Consider the following 27,344-nt stretch of genomic DNA (forward strand, 5'->3'; position numbering starts at 1 on the left):
ACATGTACATGCACACACCCACACGTATTCCCATACCCACACTGAAAAAATATTAATGCACACACACACACACACACACACACACACGCTAACGCACACACACATTCATACAAAAAAATATATTTGTGCACACACAGCCAAATTCATACAGGCAAAGCATTTAAAACATTGTATTTGCTTCTTTATATTTTACTCCTACCATATGCTTTATGAGTGCATACTGCCTGTCAAAGCACCTTAACTGCTATGTTTGGGATGAGTCTGAAAGAGAAAGAAACAAAATCACTTTTGACAATTTATTGAAGATTATGTGCAAACATCGTGTTTCCATTATCATTCTGCTTCTGCCCCAGTCACAGTGAAGCATGTCAGATTGAGTTTATTGGCAGTATTTTGTTACTTAATTAATTCAGTTATACTGTATTAGTTGTTTATTTGTGGGGTATAGTAGGCTTACTCCACTCCACAATGTTCAAGAGGACCTCATTCTGTATATTTTTCTTAATGCTTTCATCCTCAGTTTGGTACACCCAGTCATGTTCATGCTACAGTACCAGGCCTAGGTGATGTACCATGGGCCTCCGTGCACTACAACAATGCATTAACTGGATGAGCCACCCAGCAGTCTTCTCATAGTTATAAGGGAAATATTAATATACATGTCATAACACATGTTCTTTTTAAATAGTAAATAATTCAAAAAAACTCAAATGAAAAATAGTTTTGGCATGTAAAGGACTTTTTGGCAAAATAATTCTGGTGCATACCAGAAATGGTCATTTTGTCATGTTGAATTAATAGTGTTGTTGATAATAAACATTTGTATAATTAGAAGATTTTATGTATCCCAGCAACCAAAACAACAATCATGTCATTGGTTTAATTTTTTTGCTATCCGTTTTATTAAAATACAAATAGGTTATACATAATTAATACGTAGCAACATGATTCTTAAATATTTTTCTAAAATGTATAAACAGGCAATCAAGGGATGACTGGATGGTGTTGACATTCACTGCTATGTGGACTGAATGTCTTTGTGTGCGCTTTTTACAAAAACCTAATTCTTCTAAAAAGATAATTTATGTTGATCAGTCAAATCCTTTCTGTACCTGTCACTGGTGTCAATGGTGAGAAACAAGACACATTACAGTAATAATTTGATACTATTTTTTCAAAAGCTGTGAACACAGAGACAGTTTGATAGCAGTAAGCATGTCTGTATGGACTTTGTGAGATGTATCTTATCTTGTGACTGCTAACAGAATCTTCCACATCAAAAACAAACAAAACTGTCCTCAATATCATTAACAATTCATTTTAAAAATACTGACAGATACCAAAATGTCTTATTCTCAGCTGTATACTATATGGATTTTACTGAAGCCATTTTAGTAATATTACACAAAATATTGTTTTTCATTCATCCCGTAGTCCCGTATAATCTAATAGTATGATTAGGGGACTGGGATTTTCTGCCACTGCCGGCTGGTGGGAAGATATGAAACCAGAACTGCTTCTGTGAATATCCAACTGTATACATAGACACAATGCAAAACTATGTAAGTTTCTCTGGACCAGAGTATCTGCTAAAGGACAGTATTATTAAAGTGGTGTGTTAATGTGCGTACGGATTGTTAAAAAAACAAAAGTTCACATGTTCATGGTCTACTGAAAACTTCAGCTCATGATCTGTTGTTGCTGTGATACAATTCACCCCAATGCATTTACCTGCATTACAGTGCCCCTAGTACTGAATGAATAAACAAACAAATAAATAAATAAATACATGAATAAATTAAAAAAGTGCTTAGAGTCTTATGTAAGGAACAGGAACAGTCTGAGTGCATCTCTGCTGATGGCCCTGGGGGCACCCTGTGCTGTACTGTATGTAGGACAGGTTGTTCACTTCGCTCTGTTCCCAGCTCATAAAATCTGATCGTTGTGACAGTAGCACGCATCGGGAAACAGTAATTTTGAATTCCAAATAGCAACTGAATCCTGTCTAGCTACTCCAGTCACTGTGCAGGAATGACATGCGAACGAAGCCGCTGCACCCTGCAAAAACCAAACAAAGTATTTTAGCCTTATATTTACACTTTATACTTTAGGAAAAAAAAGGCTTAAGTCTCATTACAAGACTAAAACACTTGCTAAGACAGACATGTTCTGCAGTGCAGCAGGCAAATCCGAGGGCACCGACCAACACAAGGATTTACTGTTGAGTTACAAGGTGGGGGGAAAATGCTAAAACCCTGCCTTCCTTTGTAGCAAAGGGAAAAATGAAAACAATCAATGAAGGAATTGTGTAAAAACAAAAAAAACAAAACATGGATGAAATTAGACTCAATTTGGCTTCACTAAACCAGAGCGGTTTATGTTAAGTAATAAATTATGGCTGTGCAGTTGTATGAAAATAAATGACAACAGACATGGTCCCAAAATAAATCTGGGGGGCAGTTAAACACAATGAAGTAGTTTACTCGTACCACAGCAGCAACAGCAATAATTCAACACTCAAATATAATTAAACAAAAGTATTGTGGCACTACATTGTTGTTGTTACTGTTCTTCCATTAATTGCAGTTATAAATGGAATGTTCATTTGAGGTTGAGTGTTGAATGGGCTTGCACATTAATTAATTTTGTAACTGTGATAAGGCCTCTTTAACCGGAACTACTTCACAGCAGTTCATTTTAATGTTTCTCCCATTGAGTCATAGTTAAACAGTGGGCCAGTCAGAATCAAGTACTCCAGCTGTGGTGTATATGTATAGCATTGGCTGTGTACAATAGATTGGCACGAAAGTAAGAATATTTGTAGACAAAAAAAAAGCATTGTAGAAAAAAGCTACAGGTACAATTGCAATGACACAGTGAACACTGCAGATCTGTGCTTGTATAGATACCTTGCCTCTCCTGTTCTGGCCATGAACAGCAGAGTGGCATTGGTATTTGGAATGGACATATTTGTTCCCAGGTAATTGAAAGAGTGGGAAGCAATTAGAGACATACAGGGTACTATATTATGAATTATTAACTCAATAGAAAATGAAACAATAAGACAATCATAACGATCATTCACATTCCTATAAGGCATGTTCTTATGAAGATTATTTATAAAATCACAATCATATAGTCTTCTTTATCCTCACCCAAGTCTGAATTCATAACCTAGCACAAGCCAACTTACAAATTGTTTTTTTTCTCTTATAAAATTAACAAAAGTTCTACCACCCCCCACCCTCTCTTCACACACCCCAACTAAGCCACTTCAGTCTATAAGTTAAGTCAAGTGAATCTGACCAATAAGGTGAAAGTTGTCAAAGGTATCCAATGGGGGATTGGCTAAAGTCTGAGTTCTCCTAAGCCAATGAGAAGGAGCAATACAGCAGCTGTGGGCAGGAGGGTGTGGCACTGGCTGAGGTGTCCAGCTGAGTTCTGAACCATCATGTCAGTACCTGGAAGAGAGAAGGCTTTTAGTGAAGAACACAAGCCAGACACAACAGTGGCACAGTCCTCTGCCTACCTCACTGGTGTTAGAAAAATAACTGTCAAGACCAGAAGCTTTTGTGCAATGAGAGAGAACTGAATCGTGCTTGGTGATGCTACATCCAATCAGGCATCCCACTGCAAGGATACTGGCTAATAGTCACTTTTGGCACAGTGAGGAGGCTGATGTAATGGCCAATCAGATGTCCCACTGCGAGGCTACTGGCCATTAGTCATTGTTGGCAGGGTCAGGACCAAACCTGAGGATTCACTGCACTGGCCCCTAATTAATGCTTTAGCTGTCTGTGTAATCCATGACAGCAGCTACACAGCTCCCATTCTCACACCTTCTCTTCTGTAGAAAAAGTAAAAAAATTTTCACAAGCCCCCCAAACTTCTCTCACTTGAGTCCCGGGACACAATGGTCTCGTGGGGGGGTCCATTGCCCCCTTCACCCCAGGCGCAGATCTCCAGAACCACGTAACTGTTGTCTTTGGGCAGTGGAAGGCTGATGGACCTCTTGTTCTTCTCCAGAACTTTGAGAGCGTGTTGGCCCTCATGTCTATACAGGATCTGGGGGGGGGGGGGGGGGGGGCAGAGAGAGAGGGAGGTGTTTAATGAGGGACAGGATAGGATGGTACACAGCTGGGACCAAAAACCTGTGCCCAATCTTTTTGGAAAAAGTTTCTGCTGATTCTACTTCTCAAGGTCTTGATCAAAGGTCATGATTAGTTTATTAGCTGAATCATGAGTTGCGGTGGCAGGCTAAAACAAAAACCACACCAGCCCTTTTTTTCAGATAAGACATGGCTGATACAGGCCATGACAATCAGCTTATCCATAAAAAGTATTTGATGAGGGATAAACTCCACTTTTGAAGAACTGACATCAAAGACATGTACCGTAGGGAGTTATTATCAGTACATTGCTGTGTGTACACGATATACGGTATAGTATGTGATATGTAGGTATTGCACTGCAATGGCCAAATGAATGAGTATCTAAAATATTATCATATTATTCACAAGTAAACTCATGAATGCATGCAAACACACACACAAATTTACACACACATTTGCACACGCACGTGCACACACATACACTCATACACAAACACACACACACATGCACACACACATACACACATACACACATGCCTACAGGCCAATGGCACTCACTTTGTATCCCAGTACGGCAGACTCGTTCTTTAGTGCCTTGACCTGATCCCATATGACTGTCACCCAGGAACCATCAGTCCTCCAGGAGACGTTTCCCGGGGGTCGGTCTGGCGCTGCACATGAACACCAGAAAGTTAAATCATGAAATGCTTACAATGTGATACACACTTCCTCTTTCCTGGAAGAGTTTGTCTGAGTTTGTGGTTTGGAGGAGGAGTGTACCCTGCTGTGCTTTCAAGTGTGTAATTGATATTATAAGCAAGGTAAGATGGATTTGCTCCAGAGATTAAAATCTTTCTTGACAGAGAGGTAATTTTTCATCTGTTAGATTAGCTTTCAAGACCAGGCTTGAGCACTAGGTACCATTTAGTGGTAGGAAATGGTGGCTATTGTTAGGCAGAACAATTCTTGTCATTATGCTATGTAATTTCATGCTTCATACAAGCCAGGGGAAGGTAGTTTGTTTGTATTGTTTGTCTTACGGGGTTTCTTGGTGGTGACAAAGGTTTGGGGAGAGGGGGGCCCAGTTCCTGCGCTGTTATAGGCCAGGATGGTGACATAGTACACTGTGATTGGCCTGAGGCCCGAGACCCGCGCCATAGTCTCTAAACCCGCCGTGCGCACGCGATCAGCAGCCTCCTTCCTGTCCTGTGGACGCCAGTACCGAATCTGCAACAGCACACAGGTACAGGCGTTAGCTGGCTTTCAGAACCCTGCATCTAGCCCTAACCCTAACCTAACCCTAACTCTAGCCCTAGCCTGTACAGGTTCAGAACCCCACATCTCAGGCAGCTACAGCACCTCAAACAGTCATGACAGGTACGGTATCATTGTAGGTAGGAGGGGCATCCCCATACCTGTGCAGCAGATACAATTTCATTGCAATGAACCCAGTCCTTACCCAGATTCTCAGTCTTTACTAAAATTATCATGAAATCTTCATTAAAGTTTATCTTAAACCTGGCTACATCTACATGTCCTTTCTGGTGTAGAGCTGCCGCTGTCCCTGTTGAGTCAAATACATAATTGTTTTGGTTAACTGTGGTTAACTGATCTTGCCTGGTGCAATTCAGACAGTTTTGAGAGTATTTCATAGGTTCCAATACACCAGTCAAGCTGGTGGGAAAGTATTTGAATCCAAAACTATCAACAATTTCTCTCTCACTCCCTCCCTTCCCTTTCTACCATCACTTGTCCTTCTTCTGCTTGCACTTTGGTCCTGCTCTATCAGTATGGCCTGATAGATGATGTTACATTACCCTGCCATATACCCCTGGCAGCCCCACTGGAAGAAGCAAGCCAGGTGTTCAGGAGACATTTTATCTGCTAGAACATTGTGATACTGTGGCTTTCATCCAGAGCCCTGGTGCTTTTGCTGTATCTCGTCTCATGATTAAAATATGACATGCTGACCTCGCTCTGTATCCAACAGATATGACCACAAGGAATGGTTCAGAGGAGCTCTCTGAATATTAGATTTGAACGCCTTATAGTCATATCAAACAATCAATCAATAATCATATGTATACATGAATCCTTTAAGGTTTCCCACATATGTGACTAGAACATTCTTAACTGAACATTCTAATGCTGATGTAACAATCACTGCTGACAATGTCGGTGGTTCGATCCCCGGTGTAGCCACAATAAGATCCGCACAGCCGTTTGGCCCTTGAGCAAGGCCCTTAACCCTGCATTGCTCCAGGGGAGGATTGTCTCCTGCTTAGTCTAATCAACTGTATGTGTAGACTAAGGACGTCTGCCAAATTCCATTAATGTAATGAAGTGTAAGCAATGAAAGCAATGCCGTTACTTTTCAAAAGGCTCAGGCAAGCAAATGATGATTGGTGCTGTGCTTTGCTGCAGGGGCTCTTTTCTTTACCTCATAGCCCTGTACCGCTCCGTTGGGGGTCACGTGTTCCACAGGGTCCCAGGAGACCATTATCTCAAAGGCTGTAAGGGCAGTGGCGTTGATCCTCCGGGGGGCCTCGGTGGGCTCTAACAGAAAGACAGGGAATGGGAGCATGTTTCCTCTTTTTTTTTTACTCAATTCAAGGGATTACACGCACCAAACCATGCACATAGCCTAAACTAAGATATGTATAAGTGCACAAATACAGATACAGACAAAATGCTTGTAGTAAATCTATTGACATGCAAGTCAGTATTATAATTGTATTCTGTGGTCATATGCTGGATGTAGCTGAACATTGGCACCCTCTAGTGGAGCTGTCAGGGTATGAGAGCCTTACTGGATGAGCGTCTGCTGAGGGGGTCTAACTGCTTCCCTCAGTTTTTTCACCATGCCCAAGCCTGAAAATGTTTTAAAGACATGTTTATGTCCCGAAAAAGACTTTTGCAACTTTAAAGACTTGTGTAATGACTAGCTGAATTCACCCCCCAGGTTTGACAGCTGAATGGAGCAACACTGCCTGTTTTTTTTTACAGGATGTGGGTGACTGTTATAGTTTCACATGTACATCTCCTTTAAAGCCTGCAGGTGCTGAATGTTTCCCACAATCCTGTGCATCTGATGCTCTGCGCGACTCACCTCCCTCTGCAGAGTACACAATGGCGGTCTGGCTGAAAGGCCCCTCCCCCTGGCTGTTGTAGGCCTTAATCTTCACCTGGAAGGGGCAGTACAGAGACAGGCTCTGGTTGTTGTAGATGAAGCGCGAGGAGTCGGCTCCAGGCACTCTCTCCACCAGCCACAAGAGGGCGCCACGCTTGCGAAAGGCCAGGATGTAGCCAAACCCGTCCCCGTTCTGGTACTCCTGAGCCATGGGCTGGAATACATGCAAGATATGTGTGTAACTACATTAGAGAGGCACTGCGCACACACACACACACACACACACCGAAATATGCACGCACACACACTCACTGAAATGCACACACACACGCACGCTTGTACACAAGCCTACACACACGCACACATGCCCACACACACGTACATACACATGTGCACACACAAACACCCAAATATGCACGTGCACACACACATGCATGCACACATATGCGCACACACACACACACACACACACACCAACATATGTATGCACACGCACTCACTCCAATACACACACTCACACACGCACACACACACATGAGCACACACACTCACTGAAATGCATACACTCACACACACACACACGCACACGCACACACACACACTAACCGTCCAGGTGATTATGAGCTCGTTACGGTCGCCACCTCCTCCTCCGAGTCCGCTGGGGGCCACAGTAGGAGCTGCACGGCAGACAGAAAATACATGGAAACAGCTCCTGTAACAGGGAGTTACACCCGGATCACGGTACACAAAACCTTAGTGAAACACACAAAGAGCTAAGCACAGCAGGCGAAGCACAGTTAAACTCCACACTCACCACTGCTTTATCACATAAGGGAAACCATCTGGAGTTGAACACAATAAAGTGCTCGGATCAACACAAGTATCTACACAGACGGCATCAGACGCGGTTCTGTACCAGACAGAACACAGGCCTTGTAGTAGATAGTTTAATTTGCCAATTCCGCTGAGCTCATCATTTAATTCTGGAACAATGCAGAGTAAACCTGCCTATGGTACCAAGCGTTCTGGACCGTTTCTGAGTAGTTTGAGACCTTAAATTATAGTGAAATTGACAGTGTGGTGTCGTAGTTGAGGAACTGGGCTTGTAATCTAAAGGTTGCAGGTGATTCCCAGGTAGGACACTGCTGTTGTACCCATGAGCAAAGTGGCTAACCTGACGGGCATCAGCACTGTAGGGGTGCTGATCTGAGTTCCTAAATGTAAAAAAGAACCCTGCTGTTGGGCCCTTGAGCAAGACCCAAAAACAGTTCCAGGGGCTTTAACCTAGTTCTCTCGTCACCCCACTTGCAACTGTTCTATCTGGCATTATTCCCAGGACATCCTTGCGAAAGAGAACCCATTCTCAATGGACCTCCCCTGGTTAAATGGAGGATTGTGAGCAGCTGCTCAGTGCTCGTAATGTGATGTAATGGAAGGGTAAGAGCCGGAAGGAGGGCTTCATCACCCCAGGGGCTGGTGTGTCGGTCGCTCTAACCTGCCTGTCGCGTACGGACCATCGCTGACGCCATGCTGGGCTCCCCGCTGCCCAGGATGTTGCTGGCGATGACCTGGAACTCATAGTGCGTCCAGGGCAGCAGGCCAATCACGTACGCCGATTCTGCATTTCCTTCAACGGTGGGTGGGTCTGTACAGCCACACAAGGTCAGCAGTCTCATTACAAAAATCCCTGCTTCTTCTCAGAATTCCCATTAATTAGAAAGACAATTAGATTAATGATGAGATTAATGAATATAAGGTGACACAAGACCGCCATACTGTACCCGTTCTCATCTGTTTCCAGACTGGTGCCAGGGAAGATCTGCCCTTTACAACATACTTCCCAATGGGACTGTGGTTGTCGTAGCCCTGGCTCCACCCCAGCTCCACCACCGTCTCGTTCACGTCTTTGATGACGATGCCCCCTGGTGGCCCCGGAGGACCTACATCAGGCAGAATCAGGTGTGAGTTCCACACTGATTTCACAGGACTCACGGGTCTATGCAGCATATAGGATGCATTACAGCTGAGCTTATGCCCTTCTCTGCACACGTACACACACACACACACACACACACACACGCATACACACACCCCCCATGGCGCATTGCAAGATTGATATCTGAGTACATGCTCTTGGATGGGTGTAGTTCTTTTGCATGAAAGTCTGTGCACAGGTTAAATGTTCATCCTGTTTGCCAAACATGAAGTAGAAATCAAAGTCAAAGGTATGAGGAAAGGTATGAGGAAATACTTTTTTACAGTTAGTAATGATTAGCTTGTACAATTCAGGCTTGAAATAACTTGGAAAATAACATCAGACCATGTGTTTATTTAGATACGGTCTATGGAACAGGCAACCCTGATGGATCTAGTCAACCTAAGACACTAGACATAAGTAAGTAAGCACCAAGCCTAGATGGGATTAATAGTCTGTCTTGTCCTGATCATGAATTGTCATATTTGTGAAAATCTGACAGCTGAGCACATATGGTCCAAATATTGTCAGCCATTCTGCATCTGTTTCTGCATATCTACTGTCCTGTAGTATTCATTTCAACCTTAATTTGGCACACTTTACTCTACTATTTAGCAGCCCAATTAGATATCTAGGGCCAGGTCCGGAACCACTTACTCAGGTAGGTTGTATATTCAATAGTAGGTGATTAAGCTGTTGAATGCAGTGCTTTATTAGGGTTGGAGTGAAAACCTACAGAAAGGTAGATCTCCAGGAACACGGTTGGGCAGCCCTGACTGACAGGAACCCTGGCCCCCACCACCTTTACCTCGGACCACCAGCCGGGCGGAAGCGGAGGTGCTGTCCACCACCGTCTGGGCCGTGCAGCTGTACGTCCCAGCATGCCTCAGCTGCCCGTCCGTGATCAGCAGGTCACCAATCGTCTCTTTCTGAATGGGAGGAAAATTAGGCGAGAGAGGGCATAAAAATGGAAGGAAAATGAGAAAATGAGTGAAAATGAGAAAGGATATGAGTCACATTTGTTGGATGCCTGTAATGATTTCTGTTTCATGCCCTGACCTGGTTTTACCAGGAAAATGTTTCACATCCAGCTTACTTTGTTCGTGAGAGCACATTTAATTCAGAGTTTCACATGCAGGTTAAATCATAGGAGCAACTGCCCTTTCAACCATTTAGGTTGTCAGATCACACACACTGCATGAGATTGGAATGTTTTTTCACTGACCATTCTAATGCCGATGTAACAATCACTGTAGAACACTCACTTACAAAGCATTAAGTATTAAGAACATCTACTCTTCATAAGGCTAAATATAAAAATGGTAAATGGTTGGCATTTATATAGCACCTTTATCCAAAGGGCTGTACAATTGATGCTTCTCATTCACCCATTCATACACCGACGGCGATTGGCTGCCATGCAAGGCGCCGACCAGCTCGTCAGGAGCATTTAGGGGTTAGGTGTCTTGCTCAGGGACACTTCGACACAGCCCGGGCGGGGGATCGAACCGGCAACCCTCCAACTGCCAGGCGACTGTTCTTACTGCCTGAGCCATGTCGCCCCTAAAAATGAGTGTAATGCAATTCAAACATTAAAATGTGTTCTGGGAGCCTGCAGGCCGCAGCGACATGAACGAGGATCAGAACTCACGGCCTCCAGGCGACGGAAGTGTCCGCCGGATTTCTCTGGGTCCAGGGACGCCCCGTTCAGGGACCAGGTGAAGGTGAGGTCCATGCTCGGGTCATGTGACGCGTGACACTGCAGCGTGACGTTCTCTCCCTGGTTGATGTCAGCGTTGGAGGGAGCCAGGGTGATCTTGGTCGATTCTGGAGAAGGAAGGGTGGAACATGAGTAAACTTTTCAAAGACCGAGACAAAAAATAGTATTTTAATCTTTAGACTTAAAATCTTATTTCTTGTTTTGCTAAATAAGATTAAGGTATTTCCAATGAGGACTGAATAGGCTAGTATTTTCTACTTAAAAATAAGACCTTAAGGCATTCAAACAGATAAACTAAACCACACATTTTTTTGCAGTACATTTAAAAACATGTTAAAGTCGCACTGAGTGTACCTCGGACAGAGAGAATCCCAGTGCTGTTGGCCTTGCCCAGGTAGTTCTCCGCAAAGCAGGTGTACCTCCCCTCATCCGCCCGGCTGATGTTTGTGATCCAGAGGTTCCCTTCTGGAGTCACCGTCACCCTGGGAATAATCACAGCTCTTAAAGTGACAGCGCATTATAACAATCAACCATCCAGTGGGCAATAACACACTCCTAATCAAACAAACAATCTAAAACAAACAATTCTTCAGGCATTTTCCATCCGTGAAATGTGATTCAAAGCTAAGATTCTTGCCAAGGTCATTTTTTCTAATAAAGAAAGCCAATTCAAATAGGCGTGGGGTTTACCATAGGTTAACCAATGCAAAGCAAAGCACTGCTTCATTCTGTAACTTTTACTGACAAAATTATTGCAGTTCAACTACCTGTACCTTTCATTGGTGATGGTAAAGGCAGACTAAAGTTATGGGGCGGGGGCAGGTGTGCAGGATGGCCGGGGCCAGGTGTGTTGGAGGCGGGGTTACCTGCTGCTGTTGGTGAGCAGCTCCGTGCCGCGGCTCCAGAACAGGGTGGGCTTGGGGGCCGCGCGGGGGCGGCACTCTATCACCACCCGCCCGCCTCGGGCTGCTGGGACCAGCCTCCGCACCGGGGAGAGCCGGAAGTCTGGAGCATGGACTGGGACCCCGAAAAACACCCCATGCCCCGGAGGAGAGGAGAAGAAAGGAAGAGACGGAAGAGAGGACAGGGTGAGTGAGGATGGACCCCTTTACCCCCCAGACCCCTTCACAGACCCCAGGAGAACCAAGGAGAATATCAGCTCAGGTGGTGAGTGAGGTATAAATGCAGTGTATTTACCAATACTGCAGATTGAAGTTGGGGAACCCCTTAGTCAGCAGAATCTGTGGTTACTGTTATTAAAACCCACACTCTGATCAGGCCAGAGGAGGATGGGCTCCCCTCTTGGCCCACGGTGTCTTCCTAAATTAGGAAGTTTTTTCATTGCCACTGTAGCAGGCTTGCTCTTGTGTGGGGTTCAGGCCACTGAGGAAAGTGGTTCCAAACGTGGTTGATTCTAAATACTGACCCGGCCCCCAGGCTCAGAACCTGGCTGGCGGTGCCTGTCGCCATGGTTACCGGGCCTCACCTTGGACCCGCAGCTCTGCGTTGGAGTAGATGGTGCCGTGCTTGTTCTCCGCCACGCACTGGTACATCCCAGAATCCTCCAGGGTCAGGTGGCTGATCCTCAGCTGCCCTCCATTCACCTCAATTCGATCCTGATGATGGATAGATGAGAGGAGGGGAGGGGAGGGGAGGAGAGGGAAGTGAGAGAGACAGAGAGGTGAATTTTTACACACATGTACTATGTGTGCAAAACAGAACATTCCTGTAATGCTAATACTAATAATAATAGTGACTACAGGTAACCCAAGATCTGAGATGAATTGAGATGATGGTATTATTTCTATGGTAACCTGTTCTCTGACCTTGCACTCTATCTGCATTCACCATAGTTCCAAGCTGATTCTAGACCGTGATGCTGTTTCCATGGTTACCTCTGTCCTGAGGGGCAGAGAGCTCTGTGCAGGCCTGGGACCGTGATGCTGTTTCCATGGTTACCTGTGTCCTGAGTGGCAGGCCGTTACGCAGCCAGTGGATGGAGGGTTTGGGCTTCCCGGCAGCCAAGCAGCTCCAGTGCATCTCCGAGCTGATCTCTACCTCTGAGTTACTCATCACCTGCGTCCACTCGGGGCGAGCTGCGGAGAGAGAGAGAGTAATGCGTGAGGGACACGCACACAGGTTTGAAGGGATGCGCACCAGACCTGGGTCAAATACGTTTTGGATTCAAATACTTCAACGCTTTGTTGAGCTTGTCTGATGTATTGGAACCTATGAAATGGGTTTTTTGGAATATATTTTAAAAATCTGTGTTCTAGAACTCCAGCAGCAGTGATTGTTACATGATCAGCATTAGAATGTTCAGTTAAGAACACTCCAATCACACGTTTGTGATATGACACTTTAAAGGGTTAATGAGCGTGGTTCCCAGTCCCTGTCATATGGAACGCCCCCTGTCTTTCGCATCATTAGATGGCTGAAGTGCTGATGAATGTTATTACAGACACCCGATCGCTACAGCTGCATATTACCCCCATCAGTGAGGGTGTGTGGACTCAAGTGCTCTCCAAACTCAACCAAGGCCTTCAGAAGCACTTTGGCTCAAAATCAGCCAAATGACTCAAAAATAAATTGTAGGGTAAAAATAGAAGAGTAGATGATTACAGGTTTGCAAACTGGGATACCACTTCAATTTTAAAAAAGAAAAAAAATCCACAGCAGCTCCAATTGCCTGGTCCCTTCAATGCTGTCTCTTTGAGAGATAGGGGACAGATAGGGTTCAAATAGCATTTGTTTGGGTTTCAAATACTATTGATCTTGCCTGTGCATTTGAGCCTGCAAGGAGGAGCAGATGGGCAGGGTTTATACATTTGCGATCATATAATTTGTTCCAATGCAGCATAGTTAAATGCAGAAAAGTATTTGAATCCAAAACACATACTATTTGAATCCAAGTCTGGTAGGGGAAAGCTCATACACGTCATACATGGTTGTGGATGACGTTTAGACTGCAGGGAAAATGAGGAGGTGAGATGGGCTGAAAGGCCTGATTGTGTATGTTCTAAACATCCTGTGCTCTCCGCCAGCTGAAGACCTGCTGCAGATACCATGAGCATCTCTGAAAAAGGACAGCAGTCTTATTAAACTTTTAGAGTGTCAGACTGTTAGAGCCATCACTCTAAATTATAGAGACTGAAATAGGGGGCAGGGAGAGGATTGCATCATAAATCACTCATTTAGTCAAACTAGCATGGGCCTGCTCTGCAGAGAAGCCCTGGCATTGTGAAATCGATCTATCAAAATGTTATTTATGTGCCGCATGTTACAAAGGATCTGTCACAATAAGCTTCACAGCACACCCTGGCCTACTGGCCAAAACCCACAGGCACCAGTGGGGAGGAAAACCTGGAATATGTGTAGGAAGGAACCGGACTCAACTGTGGAGGCCCATCATCCTCTGGCCCATTCAGGGTGTACAGAATCAGTCAGTGTCCAAGCCCCACAGGGCTCAGGCTAATTACACAGGCCACTGGTCTGGTTAGCTGTGGAGGATCACTGCAGGGTAACTGACAGAGGAACTGGGCAATGTCAGATCTCTGTTCAAGAACAGCACTTCTGAAACTATGGGTCGGCACCCAAACCGGTCAGGGGAGTGTGGAATGAGTCTGTAGTCCACTAGGTAGTATTTGATGGGTCTCGGAAAGGTACTACATTTCTAATTTGGGTCCTGATATTAAAAGGTTTAAGAACCAATGTTCCAGGAGGCAGGAAACGTAATTTAACAGTGGCCAGAAAACAGAAAGCAATAATCATAGCTAATCATTAGACATTTTATATTCCAAAATGAACTCATAATCATCTCTTTATTAAATCCAGGAAGATAGCAGATTACCTCATGCATCTTGTTAATATTCATATAAAAAACATGTAGAACTGTTAACCCTTAAGGTCTGGGGAACTTGCGCAATAACTTTAGCCCTGTAGAAATGTTCTGTGATACTGAACTTTTCAGTGCCCTTAGAATAGATTTGAGTGCAATTGGCCGCACTAAATCAACCTTCAACAGAAAATTCACCAGCAACCTTCATTGCCTAGGGTTTTAGTTACTTAGCTCTGCTGTCCCAGTGTTGGCCTCAGTTTGCTCTTCTTGATCTATTGCTACAAAGTTTTCTTTCCATCGCTTTTTGGCTTTTTCTCGGTGTTGTTTTTGCTGGAAAAGCACGACTGTATATGAACAGAATGTATCATTATTGTTGTTGTTGTTATTGTTATGATGATTATTTTAGGGGTCCATGGAAGGGGAGCCGGTTGTTACCTTGCACGGTGATGCGGCCCTGGTAGCTGTCCTGGCCTTCCGAGTTTTGGGCCTCGCACTCGTACAGCCCCTCGTCCTCGAAGCTGAGGTTGGGAATGGTCAGAGTGGGCGTGTCCGCACTCGGGGTCACCTTGGGTGGGAGGGAGCTCTCCACTTTTCTCCAGCGCAGGGTTGGGACGGGACTGGCGGGGGTGGGGGGGTGGGGGGGTGGGGGGCGGGGGGTTAATGTTAGCACATCAGCATCTGCCAGCTGGATCTCAAAGTGGGCAGGGGGGGTGCATAAAGAAACTAAACCATACCAAAGCGGGGCATGATCGTGAACACAAAAGCATGTGACATTGCCCCCCGGAGAAGCAATAGGACTGTGTTTGGTACCCTAAACTGGGGGCTCTATATACCTAGGGTACGTAAAGTGCACATATACATAAAATTGTAAGGGACATTGTACCCCTAGATTGTATAGTGATGCTGTGGCTCTGATAAGTTTGCTGGCTGCTGACCAGAATCAGATGCTTTCTCAAAGCGCAGCCACGGAGTCGCGCTTCCTTTAATCTCTGGCAAACGTTCACACAGAACAGCTGTACTGTGGGGGAAGGAGCGCAGGGAGCCCTGAATGGCTTCCTTTTTTTCCGAAGTAGTTTTTCTTTCACACGTTCGGAGCTGAAGACAGAGCTGAAAATAGAAGCCCTGACTAACGGTTCCTCTCTAAATAACCTGCACACTTGTTTAGAGAACCGCAAACACTGCCAAATGAGCAGCAGTGTTTCCCTGATGAAGAGAGCAAAATAAAAAAAACGTATTTTATCTTAGTCCCCCCCCCCCCCCCCCTCTCTCTCTGTCTCTCCCTCTTAGTATATATACAGGCACACACACACACACACACTCACACAAACACATGCATGCACACGCAGGCACATGCGCGCACACACACACATTAAAATTGAAACAGCATTATAAGTCTATGACTTACTTGCCGTGAGCGAAGCACTCCAGGCGTGCAGTCTGTCCCGTCAGGGCGTAGGTCTCTGGGGGGAACCGCACTCTGATTTTGGGAGCTGACTTCCTGGGGTTCGCTGAGCAGGGAGGGGGGATAGGAAAAGAGAGGAAGAGGGAGAGAGAGAAAGTGAACACGGTGGCCACAACTGTGCAGCTGTCACAAAGCAATATCATGTAGGCGAGTTTACTCGACATTTTAATTCCACATTTGTATATTCTCCCCAAAAAATGTCTGTTCAATCGTTTCATCACTGCAACAAACATCTTTGATCAGTAGCAGTTCACCAGCTGAGCTATGCAGCTGAATTTCTTATTGTTCAATGAGATCTGAGATATTCTGTCTATTGAAACCCTCTTGACATGTATATGTAGACTGCCACCAGCATACAGTGCAACGCTGTTTCACGGATGTCAGCGATATGCAGAAATGTTTGAATCTTTTAGCCTTATCTTGATGAAAAATGCTGAGTGTCGAGGTATATATTTATAGAATACTCTGAGCAGGCATGTTGTGCATTAGAGGGAGGAGCATATCACTGACCGTCAGGCTGGACTGTGAGCTGATTGGCTCTGCTGAAGACATTCTTGGTGTGGACATTCATGTGATTGGTCGTGAAGCAGTAATAGTCGCCCGTGTCCCTGAGTTCCGCCTTGGCCAGATGCAGGTTCCCCGTTACCTGGGAGATGAACCAGCGACCGCTGTCCAGCTTCACAAAGACGGGGAACTCGTTGAAGAACCATCGGTAGGACAGCACTGCAGGATGGAGAGCAGAATGTTAGAGCGTAAGAACGCAAGAACGTAAAAACACAAACAAAAATCAGCATCTGATGAAGAGAACAGTCTATTCAGCCAATTGTACCCTATCTATTCCAATTATTCTTACACCGCTTACAACCCCGTCCCTCAGCGGCCAGGAGAGATCTGGCGATCCAGAGAACAACTTCTTCAAGCTGTATTGTCTCAGAGCCCGTGACCGTGATTCTGAGGCGACCGAGGACCTGATGTATGCGGCGATCCTACTAATTCTGCCGAGTCCCTCCCTCGGAGAGGCAGGCCAATTATGCCACTCCACGAGAGCCGGCCAAACCCGTGGGGAGATGAACCCCGGTCCTCAGTGTTCAACTGTAATGAACCGATGCCTGCATCACAGTCCATTACTTTAGCTGTGCACCACTATGGCTCCCACTATCCAGCCTATCTATACTTGTCATTTTTATGAAGTCCTGGACCTTCAAAAAAGTTATTTCCCTGGACCTGCCACTAAACCTACCAAGCCTCTGGTTCTGCCTCATGGTCTGTTCTCAAACACCATACAGACGCTTCTACTACTGCAGAGCAGACAAGACACTCTGCACATTTACAGCTACGAGCTCACTGTGTGAAATGTTCTGTTGATTATGTCCAGGCATTATTCTCGTTTAAAATTGTATTTCTCTGATGCTCTCCTCATCTCTTATGGTTCTGTTTTTTCGGTCTTGTGATGTGTTTTCTGCTATGACAGCCCCAGAGAAATGTGTCCACCAACAAAATAATATGTAGCTAAAAATATTGTAGCAAAATAAAACCCTAAACACTCCCAGCAGAAAGAGGGGTTACCTGGGTAATGAGGCGGGGGCTGGCAGTTTAGGGTGATTCCTCCCCCCTCAGGTACTGTCTGTGGGCTCCGGGGGTCTGGGGGGAAGGGGTGAACATCTGGGGGGGGGAGCACCAACACCATTACCATGGTAACAAAAGTATTTTGCACAGATTGTGATATGACAAATTTATAAATTAAGGTAGACAAGGTTAGAGAGATGGGAAACGACAGCGAGAGGGGAGACAAAAAAGAGGGAGAGGTTTAGAGAAGGTAAAGGACAGGAAGAGAAGAAGAGAGGTGGTAGAAAAGTATGTAAAGAGAGAAGGAGAGGGAGGGAAAGGGAGAAAAGCAGAGAGAGGGGATTGACAGGAAGAGAAAGAGAATGAGAGAGAATAAGAGAGGGAGAGAGAGGGAGTTATGGAGATAGAGTGGAAGAGAGAGAAGATAGACAGAGGGAGAGAAGAAGAAAGAAAGAGAAGGAGAGACGGAGAGCGGGGACACTCACAGCCAAACTTGAGGTTGGCGGCCTGGCTCAGGACGGTGCCACAGCGGTTGGAGGCGAGGCACTGATAGGACCCCGCGTCCCGCCCCCGCTGGGGGCTGCCAATCAGCAGGTTCCCCGCCACCAGAGTGTAGCGTGAGTCCTCGCCCAGCAGCACCTCTGTGCCGTTCACCTTCCACCTGACAGAACGTAACCGGGGACAACTCTTGTGATTGACACCTCCACTATACAGCTCACAACGATTTTCGTTTTTTGCAGTTCTACAGATTTCTTCTCTAACCACTTGTTAAATATAACAGCATTCATAGTTAGGAAGTGCTCCATAATGAACAAAAGAGACAAAAAAACACAAAATGCCAGAGAGATGTCACTCAATGCCAATGAGTATCATTTCAGCGCCATCTCTCCTGGGAGATCAGGGATTGTCTGTCAGTCAAACTGAGCTCACGTTGAGCATGGGGAAATGGCTATAGTAAATCCTCAATTAGCAGCCACGGTGTGTAACTGTTTGCAGCTTATGTAAGCCCTGCTGTTTTTTGGAGACCAGCTGTTGTTGGCCTCCCTCTGGGAAACTGCCTGCACACTGTGAACACTGCCTGCACAGCGTGAACACTCGCTCTAACAACTGCACTCCTGACATTCTACATTCCATGAGCACTACCTGCTCCAACTTCTAGTGTTCTGTGAACACTGCCCTGTGAAAACAACCTCCTTGCTCAAAGGACTGTCTGTGCTCTGTTAGGTCTTAACATATATATTTTATGCTTCTGTCACGACTAGATCCTGTCCTATAAAAGGATAGTGTAAAAATGCAGTACAGATGGAGATAAAAGTGAAACAGTGATGTGTGCCGTTCCTTGGCTCACCTGTAGGTGGCAGCAGGGCTGGCTCTGGCCTGACAGGTGAAGATGACGGGCTCTTCGGTTAGGCCCTCAGGGAAGAGAACATTGGACGGCTGGCCCTCGAACACGGGGCCACTGTCATGGCCAGAGACACACACATCCCCCCCTGTGTAGAGACAACACACACAACACACACAGCTTACCAGAGGACCTGACTTTACCACACACACACACACACACACACACACAGTCACAAACACACACAAACAGTCACACACACACACACACACACACACACATCCCCCCCTGAGCAGAGACAACACACACACAGCTTACAACAGCACCTGACTTTACCACACACACACACCTGAGCAGAGACAACACACATATCTTACAACAGGACCTGACTTTACCCCACACACAGATTACATTACATTACATTACGTGGCATTTAGCAGACGCTCTTATCCAGAGTGACATACAACAAAGTGCAAATCAAACACACACACACACACACACACCTGAGCAGAGACAACACACACAGCTTACAACAGGACCTGACTTTACCACACACACACACACACACACACACCTGTTCAGAGACAACACATACAGCTTACAAGTGTACCTGACTTTTACCACACTAAAAAAAGACATCTTGAGAAGAATCAGCAGCAACTGCAGAATGTTAACAGCAGAAGGAGTGGTGTGTTTGTTTGTGTGTGTGCATGACTGTGTGTGTTTGTATGTAAGCATGTGTTTGTGTATGTGAGAGGTTGTGTCTTGAATCAAGAGTAGGAAAAGATGCCTTTCTGGGAAGCAGTCAGAATAAGGCAGGTTCCTCTCTGAGATGTGCTGCATCGACTTCATTTGCATGCAGTGGAGACATCAAACAACAGCAACATCGTATCATTCTGTCGGCTGTGAACGGCTCCTTCAGGCGGAAGCCCAGGCGAGCGGAAAGAGACAGAGACAGCGCCGAGACAGCAGGACTGAGCTGCCCTCCAGAACACAACTCAATTAACCCCTTAAGGTGTGAGGTCACACATACGTGATTAGAATGTTCTTAACTGAACATTCTGAAGCTGATGTCACCATCACTACGGGTACGTGAAAGCCAGCAGACTTCTAGAACACTGACTTATTATTTTAAAGAAATAACGTTCCAAAAAATATGCATTGGTGTATTGCGAATAAGGGCCCAGAGCATTATATTGCAAATAAGGCCCCAAATTCTTGGCTACTCCCCTGACTGCCCCTAACATGCTGGAAACATGACAGACTAGAAGGAAAGAGGCAGAGAGAAAACCCACCAGCAGTGTAGCTCAGGGCCAGAGAGCAGAGACACAGCAGCCACACCAGGGGCCCCATGCCCAGGTAAAGACCCTCAGGGGCAACGTCCAGGGTCGTCCTCAAAGTCTCCCAAAGAAAGGAAGCCCTGCCCCAGGATGAAATAAAAGACAAGTATAAATCCTCCACTTTTCTGTTCCTTTGTTGAAATGTGGATCTTTTTGCACAATTCCACTGTGTTCCTTTGACTTTGAAAAATTGAAAAATGTCCATGTTCAGTGTTTTTTTTTTTTTTTTTTTTTTTTTTTTTTTGTCCAGAACAAATTCACAGGTGTACTGAAGCTATAGAGAGCTCACAAATTGCTGAAATAGCCAGCCAAGCATTGTCAGACTAAGCAATTTTCCCAGCAAGAACACAGATGTTTCACCATAAGCACTTTTAGTGGGGCACCAGCAATCTTCAGACTGAATGCCCAAAAAAAGATTCTTTCAGATCTTCACAAAAGAGATGCTGTGAAACATGAATGAATACAGCATGAATACACAAACAAATACACACACTGTACCTTTATGATAGAAACAATCCCCTGATTAAATGCAACAATATATAAATTAGACAACCCTTTTGGTGGACGCCCAGCAATCTTCAAGAGTACCCAAAAAAGACCCGGAGGATTTCTGTCAGATTTTGACAAAAGGGATGCTGTGAAATCTGAACAAACACACAAACGATGAATAAATAACAGAATAAATATGGGTTTATTTGCAGAAATATAAATAAATTAGTCAAACTTTGTTAAATAGTCTTTCAATAATGCTCAACTTATTATTTTAAATAGTTATGTCAGCATAGTAATTTCACAAACTTTGTTACATTTAATTTAATTTTTATCTCATAATAACATGGTTTTATTTTAAAATGGCTTTTTCATTACATTACATTACATTAACGGCATTTGGCAGACGCTCTTATCCAGAGCGACGTACAACAAAGTGCATTCCCATAACCAGGGATAAGTGCGCTGAAAGACCCTAGAGGGAAGTACAATTTCAACTGCTACCTGTACAACAAAGATAAGGACCAGGGCCTATTTGAATCTTTTTTCTTTTTTCTTTTTTTAAACAAACAAATAAATAAACAAACAACAAAGCAAAAGTGACCAAACTTAACTATCCAAACACTGCTTACCTAGCCAAATAAACATACCAATACACAAAGTAAATCACAGAAAGACAACAATTAAGGCTCACAGGGAGGTAGGGAGGGACTGGGAGAGGTGCTGCTTGAATAGGTGCGTCTTCAGTTTGCGCTTGAAGGTGGGGAGAGATTCTACAGTTCTGACCTCAATGGGGAGTTCATTCCACCACCACGGAGCCAGAACAGACGGTAGTCGTGAGCGTGAGGTGGAGGTTCGGAGAGGGGGAGGTCCCGAAAGACAAATTTTATTTCATAATGGTTGTTTTCCAAATGCATTTCCAAATGCTGTTTTTCATTTCATGGCCATGCTTTTCATTGCAAATTGATGCTTGTATTTCATAATGGTGCTTCAATTTCATGGTGTGGTCACATTCAGAGAATCCTTCTTTACAGCCACACCAATGGTTTAATGCAGTACAAATAATGTAACATATTCAAAGAAAGTAAAATGTTGATAGATAAATGAACATTAGCTTACTAATAATGTTGAAATGAAGAAGACAAAAAAATAAGCTTTTTTTCCTGAGAAAAAACTGAAATGCTATAAGTTGATCCATCTGCACAAAGGTTAAAAAACCATACAATGTACACTCGCTGAGAACTTTATTAGGAACTTTTTTACTTTATTACACCTACTTATTTATGTGATTATCTAATCTGCAATTATGTGGCAGCAGTGCAATGCATACAGTCATGTAGATACGGGTCAGGAGCTTCAGTTAATGTTCACGTCAACCATCAGAATTGGGAAAAAATGTGATCAAAGTGGCTTTGACCATGGAATAATTGTTGGTGGCAGACAGGGTAGTTTGAGTATCTCAGAAACTGCTAATCTCCTACCATTTTCACGCACACTAGTCTCTAGAGTTTGCATGGTGCAAAAAAACTAAGCAAAAAATCCAATGAACTGCAGACAGAATTGCAGACAGAAACGCTATGATAATGAGAGATGTCAGAGGAGAATGGTCAAAGCTGACAGGAAGATGACAGTAACGCAAATAACCACACATTACAACAGTGGTATGCAGAAGAGCACTTCTGCTTGAGTTCATGGAGTCATTTACAGTACAGTTTTCTTTTTGCTTAAAAAAAAGAAATAAAAGGTAATCACCTTGCTGGTGGGTCAAAGATTTCACTGACGGTCAACAAGCCAGGCCATAATGTATGAGGACAGGGGCTGATTATGTAAATATTGGTCGTACGACCAGCCGTCACACCTGAAGTTCGCCGTGGTCTCTTCTTGCATCAGACTTGAGTCCAGCATAAGCCAGACATTGGCATCTGCTGCACCCGCTAGAAGTTGGCAGGGACTAATTACAGCAGATGTTCATGTGCAAATTTGGTTCCATAAAAGTGTGTATTTATAATTTGCATACTGTGGTACAAGCTTGGTTTCTTATTAAAATGAATGTCTCTGAGGCTACGTGGAGAGCAAGACAATTTTTCTGGTGGGAAAATTTAATCTATTTGTTTGCTAAAAGTTGTATTGTCCAAAAGAAGTAATTTGAGCACAAACCAAAAGACCCCTTTGATTGTAATTACTGCCATGGTTAACATTGAACCACAGCATTGGGTAACGTTTCACATTAAGACAAGAAGCATTGACACAATTAGTCCTGAGCATTGTCTGACATTTTTTTTATGTTTGTCTACTTATGAAATGCCTGACTGAATGTCTGACTACCACTTAATCCTGTGTGTGTGTTTATATGCCTCTGGCCCCTGGGGTTCATTCCAATCACTTATTTTATCCATCCTCACCTTCAGTCCTCATGTGACCCCAAAATTGTCCTCCCATGACTTCTAATGAGTGTAGTCTTTGCTGCAGTGTTTTGTTGGAATGGGAGGCTTATAAATGAATCCACCTATGGGTCCACGTCTCTGCAACTAAGTTAACTGACATCGGTTAAAGCCGACAGACACTTCAATGAGAAGACATTTCATTTGCCTAATTTTCCCCTGTTCCTTGATCCTCATACTTCACTCTTGCATCTCTAAGTTAAGGGGCCAGGAAAGGATGTGAGGTAGAGATCCAGGAAATAAACCTATGCAACTGGAATGAACCCCTGGCTTTGAATGTGTAAGGCCCGAGACCAGATCTTTGAAAGTGAGTCTGACACTGCATGGGGTGTGCTGTGAGAGCAGCATTATACAGCACGCACCTAGAGGGAGATTTATGCATTATAATCCCCTTCATAAAAAATCTAAACTTTCTGAATATCACAACCTGGGCTCCTAAATTTATTGACTGCGTGCCCTTCCTATTTGTGAATGAGATTGACACGACGGTATCTCTCCAAAGTACCTCTGTAAATCAAAAATCCATCTCCAGCATACCTTGCTGCTCCATGCTTTGAAAATGTCAGTCTCTCTGTATTCATTAGCTTCTTGTATTTGATACATGTAAAGTCAAGTGTCTTATTTCATCTTCATCTCGCAGATATGTGCATGGTTTACTTTGCACCTTAAGACACTGAGTAAGAGTGTCTTCATGCCAGTAAAGTAAACTGGCAGTCCCATTTGGCTGAATAACTACAACCATTCTGCACATCCCAGTGGTTAACCGCACGCTGCTGTCTGAACAACACTCGTTTGTCAGCTGTGGCACCATTGAGGCTGTTAAGATGGTTGCGCTCCAACACTTCCCTGAGTTCTGTGCGAACTGAGGCCATTCCGGTTAAGCGAGGTGGGGGAATGATCAGGCCTGTAACCTGCTTAGGACATTGTAAACCGCTTAAAAAGAAAAAGGAGCCTGCTTTACCCTCACACTAAAGTGCTTCACTTATGTGCTGGTTGATTGATTCGTCCCAGAGATCCACTGCGATTAAAGGGAAATGGTGCTGTAATGTGACCCGAAACCAAAATGAGTAACAGTGGAATGAGGCAGAATTGATTTTTCCTTCAGCATTCTATGAATCTTCTGTGACTCCCATAATTAACTTATTTTGTAACAGACCACATTGATGGTGCATTAATGCAGATGAACTTCAGTTTCTTTTGGAATCTCAGTTGGGCTGTGTCCGAATCAGCACACTTGACTACTATTGAGTATACCTGAGTGCACTGGATGAGAGTCCGATAAAAGGATGATACTTGTTTCTGGGGCTTAACTGAGTATATTTTAGTGAGTTAACAACGATTTTGGTCCCAATATATACTGAAATATATTTTTGCTAGACAATGTTTTCTGATTCATTTTTATGCAGAGCTCAGTTTTTATTTGTATCAAAAAATACTCCTAAAGCCAACAGCAGCAAACACAGCCTAATGAGGCCTGCAGGTTCTGAGTATATCATAGATACTGTGAGAATACTTATTGGTTCCAACAGTAGTGCACTTTGCTGCTATTTGTCAGAATTTTTTCTGCACTACGGCCAGAAACAATCCTGGCAAGCAATTAAGAGTTCCAATGTTTTGCACTCAACAGCTTACTTTCGGGGATTCACAAGCTTGGGTTCGCTGAAGGCGTGTTTGCCTGGTTAAATATGCGTGTCTACTGGCTCACAGTAGGATTGGCATACGGGAGAAACTGATGGATTTAGAGTTTTTTTTATTTTTAATATGGCTCTGGGCGACAGAGTGTGACTGCCTCCATGGACCCTCCAGTGGAAACGATTAGCATAAATCCTCTTCCACCCGCCGCACACCTTATTTAATCATTTCCCCTTGCTCCTCCGCACAGTATTGTTCTCGAGATCTGGAAACGGTGTTCTCTCATGCCACCTGAATGCTGATAGGTTTGCACCTGTTAGCGAGCTAAACACGCAATTAATGAAGTGATTTATCCCTGGCCTTCCGAGCATTGCGTTTAGAAAATACAATCCACGGTGCATTCGGCGACTGCATGAAAACAACGGGAAATATTAACAGCCAATAAAGACACTGCATGATTTGGGGAGAATAGAGCTCTGCTGTTATCATGGAGAGGTGTACAGCTGTCACGTGTCCCTAGTAACAGATGGTGGACTATTTCCGTTCAGGAACCCAGTTGCTGATGGTCGAAATGAATGCCTAAATCATTCAGCTGAACAATACGGGAAGATAAGCCAGCTCGAGAGCCTTTGTGTTGCATTATGGCTGGGGGTCGGTTACTAATGACCATGTAGGTTTTTGTTTTTATCCTTGACATGCAAACTATATCCAGGGTGTATGTCCAACTAAAAGTTGAAGCATTTTTTCAGGAAGGTACTTCACTGAGTTGCTTTTCTATTATTCTCCCCACCCCCTCTCTAGAAACCTTGTTCTTCTATAAACATTTTATGCCATTTCACAGCAGTAATTTGATTTGTGATATGTCCTGTTTTCCATTTATATTCTGTCTTGCAATTTTGTACCTTTTTCTTTTATCTGTGTAAAACACTAATAAAACTACATCGACGGAAGCCACATTCAGCAGTATACTGCACATATAGTATTAAAAGTATTTAATCTATCTTTCTAAGAATGTACATTTTAACATTTTACATTTTAGTCATTTGGCAGACACTTTTAATCCAAAGCGACAAAGCGGCATAGGCTTTCTCCTGCAGGAAGTGAATTATTTAATCAATGGATTTATTGTTGCCTGTTGCGCTTTACAGTGGTCTGAATGAACCAGCATTGATGTTTAGAGCAGTGGCCACAGTGCAGGAGTTCTGAGGCCAGTGAGGCAAGGGCTTGGGCCGGACTCGGGTGGGTATACTGATCCTGTGTCTGTTGAACCTGATATGTGTCTTCTGGGGTGGGAGGAAACTAAAGAACAGGGGGAGGACGTGCAAACTCTTTGTAGGTAGGATCCAGTTTGCTGGGACTCAAACCGATAACCACCAGCTCGCGAAGCAATTGCGCTAACCACTGCACCAGCATGCCACCTACAAGCACGCACTCCACAACTCTAGGAATAGAACTTCCCTCCTATTATGTTGGCTTATGTCAGCAAGGGTGTATCCTACTGCATCCTACTCCTTTCCTCCACTCGTCTATTCCCCCCATTACTTGCAGACTAAGTGGAGGAAAGGACACATTTTCAGGTGAGCTTCTCCGACACTTCTTTTGAGACATGTGCTCCTCTCGGTCAGCTGTCCTGCAGTGCAGGTGTGCAGTAAGCACTGGCCTGCAGGTGAATGTGCTGCTTCAGACGCAGTGCTCCTAGAGTATCTTTGATCCCACATATTTTGAGGCAGCACCTCGGCAGAGGTACGGTACTTACAGAAAAGGATTGTAATTGTGCCCATCTCGAGCTCTTGTGATGTTTGCTAACCACATAAAATACACTTTTGTGAGCCGTTTTGGCAAAAAGCATCTGGAAAATTACTAAATTGTAAAGTGTATGAGTGGCATAGTAACAACCTAAGAGGCTGAAAATCTCCCCACAGTGGGTTGTTTTTGAGTCTGTTGGTGATATTGAATCAGTTGCAACACTGCCTAATGTATCTTAGTTATGCTATCTCCAAAGCAACGTACGTATATCCTAAAATCCATTTGCTACTTGAAGCACAAAATGTTCTCCCTCTTGTACGTGCTTGGCATCAGCTGTTCATAGCCGAAACCAGGGATGCCCTGGTCCTTTATTCGAAAAAGGGCCAGTGTGGGTGCAGGTTTTTGTTATAGACCTGTGAAACCTGATTAAAATGAAATTTGAATGAAAATCACCATGAACCTTTTGTGTTCACATTATGCAAATCATTCTGGAAAATCTGGTAAATGTAAAAGGCCAAGGTATGATATATATACACAAGTTAATCCTTATA

General features: G+C 44.2%; 1 protein-coding gene across 1 annotated transcript; it reads right to left on the reverse strand.

Moving 5' to 3' along the window:
- Window positions 1-328: 328 nt before the first annotated feature.
- On the reverse strand, window positions 329-20,498 carry LOC133138551 (contactin-2-like). Its single transcript, XM_061257404.1, has 22 exons — window positions 20,441-20,498; window positions 19,152-19,293; window positions 18,289-18,464; window positions 17,804-17,899; window positions 16,748-16,960; window positions 16,181-16,283; window positions 15,211-15,392; window positions 12,897-13,033; window positions 12,424-12,553; window positions 11,804-11,954; window positions 11,292-11,419; window positions 10,869-11,044; window positions 10,026-10,146; window positions 9,024-9,182; window positions 8,738-8,887; window positions 7,849-7,919; window positions 7,222-7,456; window positions 6,553-6,668; window positions 5,153-5,339; window positions 4,671-4,783; window positions 3,897-4,065; window positions 329-3,461 (listed from the first exon to the last, which is right to left on the reverse strand). Exons 1-22 carry the CDS (start codon window positions 20,496-20,498, stop codon window positions 3,349-3,351), a joined length of 3,126 nt encoding a protein of 1,041 aa, XP_061113388.1. The 3' UTR covers window positions 329-3,348.
- Between the last annotated feature and the right edge of the window lie 6,846 nt (window positions 20,499-27,344).

This window comes from Conger conger, chromosome 10 (genome assembly GCF_963514075.1).
Source record: "Conger conger chromosome 10, fConCon1.1, whole genome shotgun sequence".
Lineage (NCBI taxonomy): Eukaryota > Metazoa > Chordata > Actinopteri > Anguilliformes > Congridae > Conger > Conger conger.